General features: G+C 41.0%; 2 protein-coding genes across 16 annotated transcripts in view; both read left to right on the top strand.

The window, feature by feature from the left end:
- Positions 1–9,954, top strand: part of unc13bb (unc-13 homolog Bb (C. elegans)) — a 70,704-nt gene that overhangs the window by 36,807 nt on the left and 23,943 nt on the right. For all 14 annotated transcript variants that reach the window (XR_014118540.1, XR_014118541.1, XR_014118542.1 and 11 more), the window contains 2 exons: positions 10–336; positions 628–718. Coding sequence is in view for 11 of the 14 variants with exons in the window: in XM_081701755.1 (XP_081557881.1) it covers positions 10–336; positions 628–718 (418 nt within the window). In the remaining 3 variants the exon portion in view is untranslated. The remainder of the gene's footprint in view (positions 1–9; positions 337–627; positions 719–9,954) is intronic.
- On the top strand, positions 3,082–9,947 carry LOC145652363 (uncharacterized). 2 transcript variants are annotated; one of them, XM_081701757.1, is made up of 3 exons: positions 3,082–3,453; positions 6,166–8,735; positions 8,841–9,947. In XM_081701757.1, exons 2-3 carry the CDS (start codon positions 6,305–6,307, stop codon positions 8,894–8,896), a joined length of 2,487 nt encoding a protein of 828 aa, XP_081557883.1. In that variant the 5' UTR covers positions 3,082–3,453; positions 6,166–6,304; the 3' UTR covers positions 8,897–9,947. The 2 variants fall into 2 exon arrangements, with proteins under 2 accessions (XP_081557883.1, XP_081557882.1); XM_081701756.1 differs by having other exon boundaries at positions 3,082–8,735.

Raw genomic sequence — 9,954 nt, 5'->3', positions numbered from 1 at the left:
ACAAATCAGCCCAGGAGATTGTAGTCACTTTGGATCTTCAGGGAACATCAGCCAGGCCAGTTCTCCACTTAGTGAGATTGGCCATGAGAGTATTGTGTGTTCAGAACTGGAGCAGTCGCAGCACTCATTCCACAGTACAGGCTATCGCCCACCCACAAATGGACACCACACAGCCAATGGACAGTACACTGCCAAAGGACACTGTCCTGCCAATGTAAACACCTCTGTGGAGAAGGAAGGATTGAAGTCTTCTCAAAAGACTGAAAGGGGTAACAGCAGCTCCTTGGAAAAAGATGGTGTGCTCCAAGAGAAGAATCAGCCAGAGAAATCTGTATGGTATGATGACGATTTATATGCACTTTATGAGCTACTGTGTGTTCTCTGTTTGCTAAAGTGCTGGAATAAGTCTTTGTTCCAATGTAACAAGTGCAGGGTTTAACATTTCAAATGAAATAATATTAACTGTGCAGCCATATGCACTTGAGTATAATTGAGCACTGGTTAATTCCTGCTGCTGGTACTGCCACTGGACCCTTGAATAATGCTCAGTGCAACTAATTGATTGAGTGTACTAAGTCATAAATTTCTGAAAATGAGCTACTCTCAAAGCATATGCACCCATCTCAGTTCCCAGGATAATGGATCACCTCTGCCATTCTCCCCATCTCGACTTCGTTGGCTAAAGGCTGTCAACAGAGTGAGAGTTCAGCTTCAGGAGGTACAGTAGGGAGGCTACACCCTCCATCCCCTATGCCTCACATAAAACACCACAGAGAGCTGTTTTATCGCCGCCGTCTAGCCCTATTACCGACATCTTACCAATATACTTTATTAAAACTCCCACTTCAGCAGGCGGGTAAGTATGAATCACACTCTTTTATGAGGTTGACACATAAACATGTGTTTTAGATTGGTCAAATCTCACCACATTTTTTAGTGGGACATGTTGGCTTGTTCTGAAAAAGAGGGCTTTGCATTTTGCAATCTGTAGACGAATTAGTTTCTCTTGGAAATCAGTTTTTACTCCTTGCACGCTTTAAGTACTACAACAACAAATAATTTAAACAATACCATTTGCCTCATGAAGCCTTTAATGTGTGCATTTGCCCTGCTCTCAGGCACTAAACCCCAGTAATACTGGAACAGGTGCGATACTTTTTCAGCCCTTCAGCCCTGATTGGAGCGCCTGTATAGCATAGATCATCAGGTGTGGCTGGGAGAGTGATGTGTGGTCCTCGGTGCCAGTGTATGGCCGTTAATCTTCTACTCTAATATCAGGCAGGTAAAGGCTCATGAGATTCTGAGGATGCTTCCTCTTCAAACCCACAGCAGACCGCTAATCTGCTAAGGCCAAGGTCAGGCTCTCAGGAGACGCCATCCTGCCATCACTGATAAAGTCTAGAGGACTAATTAAAGAGCAAGAAACAGAGAGCTGTGTGTGTGTGTGTGTGTGTGTGTGTGTGTGTGTGCTTGCATCTAGAAATTAAATAAAAATGTTTTAAAGGTAACTACATGGAACATGGCAATGTTTCAGAAAGTAAATTGTTTGTCTAAAATGTGTATAGCTAATCCATACAGTTTAGTCCCTGTAAACCTGTCATTTTGGTAAATCCCATAATGATGAATGGTCTGGAATTTAATAGAACAAAAGGGAATGTGTTTGAAATCCTATATACACTAATGTATGTTCACAGGCTTTTCTGAAGGATCAAATAACGTATTCTATTGCCTGTTTATATCCATCAAAAATGAATCTGCTTGGAATGGCTCTGTATGCATTTATGTAGACTTATATTTCCATATAGTGCCATGGCATGTTCCCCTTATTCCAGTTTTATATGTTCATTTTTGTTTGATCACTGTTTCTCTGTCCTCTCTCCTCTTGCTCCTCATTTGTCTGAACAGGCTGTAACTGGGGGATCAGGTCTTTGCATATGTGTGTGTGTGTGTGTGATTTGTCAGGGGCTTTAATTAACCCTAAAGTGTGACTGCAACACTTGATTGACACTGAGCTTGTGAATGACATGGGATCATGAAAGGAAAGTGGAGTATGGGAACAGAAAATCCAGCTACAGAAGAGAACATAAAGATGTGTTGGGCAAGGGCTTTTCATTAGATTGATATACAAGTGCTCTGGCGTGGAGGGCATTTGATGCTAGATGGAGAGGTGTATGGAGTGAAGCATTCCATTAATAAAACTCAGTTAATGCTAATTAACTGCCCTCATACAGCGGCCCTGGCTCCAAGCTCCATTATGGCGATTGCTGTTAGGAAGGCTGTTGGAGATGTCTGCGTAAACGCCTACTAATCGAATAGAGTGGAAGTGAGGAGAGGCAAGGTTTGAGCACAGTGTACATTCATGTAAATGTCATGTTACAGAGGACAGGAGGAAGCGCTCAAAACACAAGTCTTAAAAGGCACTAATGAATTAAAGTTGGGCAAGATTCATTCCCTTCAGCATTCCGTCTCGGTACTGAAACACGTATGAATGCAGGACCGATTTATGTTGCTTTTTAGTTTCAGCAAAAAGCAGGGAAATGGAGCTCATGTTAGCTCATCCTTGCCATGTTCAAAGATGGTCATAGAGGTCCATTTTCATTTGAAAGTATTATCCTGGACAGTATTTTTACTGGTGACGTGCAGCTGACCATTTTTGCCATGAAAATTGCGCATATTTTTTGTTTGCTAACTTTGTAATGTTCATCTCTGTTTGATGTTTGTGCATGAGGGTCCTCACAGTAAGTATCTCCATATTGTTTTTATAGGAATGAAAGGCAGAGAGGGAGGAAGGGGGCCAGATAAGGAGAGAGAGAGAGAGGAAACACTGAGCTGGCATTTTGACAGCTTCAGATTAGCCTTGTGCTGGAATACACTGCCAGAGGACAGGGACAGATGCACAGGGAGGGAGGAAGAGAAATAAAGTGGTGGGGTTAGATGGAGGGATACAGAGCGTGGGGGGTTGGAGAGAGAGGTGGGGGTTGTCTGAGGCTAAGGAAGAATGGAGAGAGAGAGAGAGAGACAGAGAGAGAGAGAGAGACAGAGAGAGAGAGAGAGAGAGAGAGAGAGAGAGAGAGACAGACAGAGAGAGAGAGAGAGAGAGACAGAGAGAGAGAGAGAGAGAGAGAGAGACGGAGAGACGGACAGTAGGGGGCTGGTTGTCTGAGGGAGAACCGCTAGTCTAATATAGTGTGATGCCAGGCTGGACTGTACCCCACTCAACCATGTCAGCCATAGAGAAAAGAAGGTTGTCAGTGCCTCTTCTCTGAAGTCTTGCTCCATTGCCAACAGTCAGCATTCCAATGACCCATGAGCCATTCACATCTGATGAAAACACTTGTAGTAATGGATTTTATATCTTGGGGATATTTTATTCACTTGTCAGCGTGATGAATCGGATAATTCCATCAAAGTGAAGCACAATTTTCTTCCGCTCGCCTGGGTCACCTCTGCAAGGTAAGATTACTCACTTTTTTGTGCATGTTTTTTTCTGTAACTATTATTTCAGTATTATAGCATATTACTTAAATTAAAGAAACCCAAACACAAGACTAAGTGTGCCAAGTTGCTCATTAAGCAGTATATTTCTTTCTCACTGGACTGTTGAAAATGTGTCACTTTTGTTGTGGAAAGTCATGTTGTGCAGTGCTGCTTGAAATGCATAAAAAAGAGAAAAAGGCACATATGAGTTTTTGGCTTTGCATAAGCAGTAACTGATGATCTATTGGTATCAGAGGGACCTCACTCATGCATGTGTTTGAAACGAGACAAAACAGCTCACACAGGAAGAGGAAATCACTATGTAGCAGGGTGCAGCAACATTTCCATCAAAAACAATCAAGATTTTCAGCAGCTGTTTCCACATTGAGGGGAGCAGAGACCTAACTGGATTAAACAGGTCATGGCCACCAAGACCCGATTAACTTGATTCCTCAAATGGCCCAGAGCCATCTTCCCTGGAGTAGCTTAACTTCTGCCAGAGTACAAGACTTTCTAATGAAGCTTAACAAACTGCTTCTCTGTGTCTGCATATGAGCGAAAAAATAAATAAATAAAATTATGATACTTCTGAAAGGGCCAGCTAAATGTAAAATGAATTGCTATATATAATGTAATCCTGGCTGTCTCCTCTAAGATTTTATATGCATATTATTGATAACCTCACTGGTCTTGCATGATTTCCTACAGAGTGTGTGATTTTTGTCATTTCTACTGGCTGTTCTATTATCATGCTAATGAACACATGCAGCTTCTGAGTGGCACTGGTTAGACGATAAGCTTCAGCTGGGATTAATGAATTTATTTGTATGGGGTCTGGCATTTTTATTGCTATGTTTTGTATATATGATTGAACACTGAGATGCTAGATAATAACTATATATAGAATGTGGTCTTGGACAAGATCCATGTTTTAAGACATTTTTTTCTGCTAGGCTGAACACACCCTGGTTAATAAGTTTAGTGATATCAGTTCATAAGTGCATTTTTGGCTTTTTTTTTCATAATTAAACAAAAGAATGAGCTTTTTTGTCAATATGACTTCAAATGCTGTATATATCTGATGGTGTATGTCTGGTAAAAATATAATCTGTAATGTCCCATTTAAAACTCCAGGCAAAAAGCCAATGCGTGCCCTTGAGTGCAACCACCTCAAACGCATATTGTTGGAGTTACAGTTACAATCATGTCGACCACTGAGTGCATTTAGAAGCTTAGTGGGACTGGCTCTGAATTTCAATGACCACCTTGTTGTGGAGTAACAGATATTAGCTGTGCTAAGAATGGTTATAAAAAAATGTATTCAACTTCTTGTTTCAGAAGATGACTCCCTGCTTATACTCACTAAGGTTCTGGCCAAACTCATGATCCATCATGAGCATGAACTGTCGAGCCTGCTGTTGAAAATTCTAATAGACTGAATAATAAATAAAATTTTACAGTCTGTCACTATGATCAGCTTTTAAAACTGGTTATGTGAGCAAGCAGACTTCCTGAGATTTTGCTTGTTTTTTTAATTACCTTAAATATATCTTAAATTTCTGGGGGAGGGGGTCAGTTATTCTGAAAAAGATGAGCTAAATGTGGTGTCATTCTGTCAGCCTGGGGAGATGGTAAAGCAGCTATTAGACACAGCAGGGATCTGGCCAACAGCTAAATGACACACGGTCCACACAGCTGGATGGAGGCAACAGTCGCACACACTGTGGGACATGCTGACTAAATACCACCCTGATTTTTAATAGGAACTTGTCCTTGCATGTGTCAAGCCTGCCATTCCTTCAAAGACTCAAGTATGTCGAGTGCAGTACGCACAAAGATAGTGTTGCTGGTTAAGAAATCATTTTTAGGAATTTGCTATTGTGGTCATGAGGTTTCAAACTGTGAGAAATTGATGAGCAAGTGAGTCCATTGTTTCTAACACATGCTAATACTGGCCACAGACAAGACAATAATGCTTAAAGGTCATCTTGTTGTCACTTGCATGCACAAATGTTCACTGCTTTAAGACCAGGCTTACAATGCTGTCATTACCTTCAAGTGACAGATGATTTGTTTAAGGTTTACTAGAGTAAGCGATAAAAACACTGAGCCTGTTCTGATGATGACTCATGACTATGTCAAATATTACTAAGGGTTTCCATCATAATTAGCTTGGATGGTAACTTATTTTACCACTGCATGCCAAAGTTTTTATCTTTTGTATTTCTGAGTTTTCTGTGGTGGCCTGTGAAATTGTGTATATTTATTCCGCATTGTGCTTACAGGGTATAATATTAACATGTTTAAGTATCCTCTGTGAAAGTCTCATTGATTTTATAGGAAATTGTTGGTGTAGTTGCTCAGTATATTGAATGTGTATTCAGATGTTGTTTGCTTTGACTTATAAATAGTTCACAAGAGCTGTTATTGCACACCAAGACATTTTATACTCTTTCTGTTATGGTATAACTACAATTAATGAATAGCAAAAGTGAAGTGTTTTGGTATGTGCAGTATTATAATTGAGAGGAACATTTCTGTTGTCATAGTAAATGATGTTTAGTGACATCTGTGAGTCTTTTTAATTTTTTTAAAACTTTCCTTATTTTTTGTCAAGTGCATTTCAGTCTGTGGTAGTCAGTTCTTCTGTGGTAATGTGGAACTGAACAGTTTCTTCATACATTACAGGTTGGATCTACAAGTGAGATGACCCTTTTTTGTGGCTTTACAAACTGTAGCTTCAAACTGCTGGTCACCATGTGAGGAACATCTGAGGAACACCTGACTGTATGGTGGGCAACAGCTAAGCACCACCTGATGCAAAGTAATGTTATCACACAATCAAGATGAAGAAGATGAAACAAGCGAAACAGGCATTTTTCATCAGAACTTGCCCAAGAGAGAAGAAGTGGACAAAAAAGTTGGCAAGAAAGCTCAGAGCCACAATGTCAGACGAGGCCTGTGCAAGAAGATCCAGAAACTTCTTCAGAGCTCAAGAGAACATGATACTTGTGGCTTTCATCACAATGCTCTGGAGGTGGAGGAAGACATGTTTATCTGTGGAATAAAACGAGGACCTTCTAGTCATGAACCTAGTGTCATCTCTCTGCCAAGTAGCAAAGGTCCAGTTAAAGGAGACAAGAAGCACCAACCTACTGAGTTACTCAGTGATGGCACCACTGGGATCCAGTGCCCTGCAACAGTTGGCAGAGTCTTAGCCAACTCTGAGTACACAGACAAAAAACCCAAAATGGAAGAGATGCACAAACCCACAAACAAGGAGGTAGAAGAAGGTGGAAACAAAGAAAGATGTTCTAGCACCATAGTGGAACACATCTTAAAAGAGCTTCAGGGCATTAATAAAATCCAAGAAGAGATCTCTGACTTGCGTCAGTATCTGATGTCTGTGAGTGGCTCAGTTAATGAGATGTCCTGCTGTGTAGATGCTGTGCTGATGGAAATTGAGGAGCTCTATACAACCGGTGCCATTGGTCATCCCTCACCTCAGAGAGTGGTGACTCGTCGCAAGAGCTTAGGCAGACAGAAAGGTGTCACAGCTATCAAGAGACATAATAAAAGTCCTTTATTAAAAAGACCTGTAAAGTCTGAAAAGAATGGAACATCTGCTTATTGCGATGTGTCAAGAAAATCCAAAATGCCTGACCCAGAGGTTTCAGAAAACTCGGATGAATCATCTTGCCGAGTGCGACCTTCTAAGTACCCCCATCATGACATGGCTTATGGCCAGGACTTCCCAAGCACTAGCACTTTGTCCTCATGTCACAGCTCCAAAAGCAGAGGGCAGAATGGTACTCTTCATTCCAGGGATGTAGATCCTCAAATGAGTGGATGGGAACCTTCACACATGACTCTAAGTGCAAGTGGAGAAGGAGGATGGAGTGGGGACACAGGGTGGAGTGAGGAAGATTGCTGCTCATGCCAGAATAGTGCAGATGAGGTAGAAGATGTAAGGAATCCTGATGCCTGGCACAGATACAATGGTGGGGAGACTAGTAGCACTCTAGACCACTCATCCGAAAGCAGTTCTGAGCACTTCTCCTTACTGTTTGGACACCACTACAACTCTCTCTCCAGTCTGTCAAGTGTTGCAGACTGGAAGCATACCAGAAAACAGGCGGTGTCTGATATAGAATGTGAATATGCACCAAATTGCCCATATTCCCGGAGTTCGGGTTACCACACTATGGATGCATATGCAGATGAGCCGTGTAGTGGTCCATCCAGAAGCCTTAGTTGTTCCACACTGGGACTAACAGATTATGATGATGGCTGCCAGGACTTGCACTCTTCTTGCGAACACTGCCTTTCCGTCAAGCACACAGGTATGGATTCTGCAGACAGCATGGAGAGGATGTGGCCTCACGGGGTTTATCCAAGCGTGACTGAAGAACAGGGTGGTCCAGATTGCTCTGACAATACTGTCACAGATGCCTCCCAGCCACCTAATGTTGCGATCGACGTGGTAAAAGTGAGCAGAGCCATGCTTACCTTTCGGTCTGCTCTTTGTGGAACTCTGAAGAGGCTTGAGGTGTCTGATTGTCAGTGTTCTGATGAGGAGAATATATCAGATGTAGCCTCCAGTCCAGACAACCACTCAAATGAGCTTTTGGATGTCGACTCAACTGTGGATAGTTATGGTTCCGCTCACATTATACCAGCCAGCAGCGAAGCTTTAGATCAATGCTCATCACCGCAAAAGACAGGTGATGCTTCTTTCCACAGAGAATATAATTTATGTAATTTGAAAGTAATCCAACCAACTGAATCTTTGCAGTTGTTTGATCCTCAGGGATCCACCTCTGGTACTGCATCACCCTTTTGTTCTCCAACTGAATACTATTCAATGCACAATTCATTCAGTGCAGAAAAATGTCTGTCAGACCAAGAACTTTCCAATGCAGATGGTTCTCCTGATCTAAGCCCAGAGAGGTTAGACCCCAATTCAGGGATAGTCAATAGTTGTCCTGAGGAGCTACTTCACATAGAAATAACTTCGACTGCCTGTGAAACCACTGAACCAAGATCTCTGGGCACAATCCCTGAAACGGAGACTGGATTAGATCAGACAGAGACTCAGGTAGACCCAGACAATGATGGCCCTGAACAACTAGATCCTCACCACCAGAAGTGCCTTGCCAATATCCAGCGTGTTCTCAAGGAGCAGAGACAAAGACACAGTTTGTGTAGGATTTCTAGTGGGTCAAAGCATACTTTTTCTCAGGAGGAATTCAATACAGGTATAAATTATATATAAGGCCACCAAAAATATTCCTAAAAAATTGCTTACTCACATATTTGCACTAAACTTATTGTGGCTGTTTTTATCCTAATCTATTTTGCAGAAGAAAGCAGACAGGATGATCAGGTCATTTTGATCAATTCCTTGATTTTTGTTTGATTAAAGTTGCATTCTCAGTGTCCATCTTGTTGTGTTACTGTTTCCGGGTGCTCATAACAAAATGCATGCTCTCACCACTGAATGTGAAATGCATAGGTGTTGTCTAAATAAGCGTTTTTGTGACCTCATTCTTTATTCTTTTTTGCTTTTTTACAAAAAATGAACGTGTTGAATAAATCAGAATGTCTGAGAGAGAGAGAGAAGGAGAGAGGGGGGGGGAGAGAGAGAGAGAGAGAGAGAGACCCTGTTACGGATACTGGAAGCATTGGCCACATATGATGAAGTAAAAAGCCTACAAGAGCATATCACTCTGCGTGTACCATGGGGTTCACTTCTTTTTCTTTTTTGCCTTTGCTGTTGTTGGCCTGCACAAGCACAGTATTGTGACACGTGTGCAGAATTGTAAGAGATCAATGCTTAAGATCAAGACTGTAAGAGCAAAAACAACCCTCCAACAACAGCAGACTTAAATGTACAAACATTATACTTAAGTACTACATCCAGAGATATTTCCATTTTGAATTTTTCAAGAACTTGCTTTCTGTATCATAGGTGACGTATATTTATCAACAAAACCAGAGGATAAATTATTTTACAATATGTATAACAAATATCTATACATTACAAACATTTATATTAAAATAATTTTGCTGAGTTTAATCTGCTCCTCAAACTTTCAGCCTACTTTCTCTATAAATAAAATAATAAAAAATAAAACAAATACTTATTTTTGGCAAGCGGCAACTTAAAAGTTAAGCTTTGATTTGTTATCAGATGTAACAGTTTTGTGCATTTCATCATATGAATTTCAATCTTTTAGAATAAAAAATGGTATTTCTTCGTCTCCCAGGTCGTCTTTGGTATTGCCCCTTTAAGTTTTGACTCTACCTTAAGAGTGGTGAGACTCGACCAATCACATGTCTGTCATTTATTTTAGGTCTTATTACCCATGCTTGTTTTTTGTTTTGTTTTGTTTTGTTTTGTTTGATGGAAGACGTATGTTTTTGCTTTGCTCTCATTAGTATATACCAAACATGATTGTCTTTGTGCCTGAAACA

The sequence above is a fragment of the Electrophorus electricus genome, chromosome 19 (genome assembly GCF_041902795.1).
Source record: "Electrophorus electricus isolate QZ-2024a chromosome 19, ASM4190279v1, whole genome shotgun sequence".
NCBI classification, from domain to species: Eukaryota; Metazoa; Chordata; class Actinopteri; order Gymnotiformes; family Gymnotidae; genus Electrophorus; species Electrophorus electricus.
The sequence above is the reverse complement of the archived record's forward strand: the minus strand, read 5'-3'. Positions and strand labels throughout refer to the sequence as shown.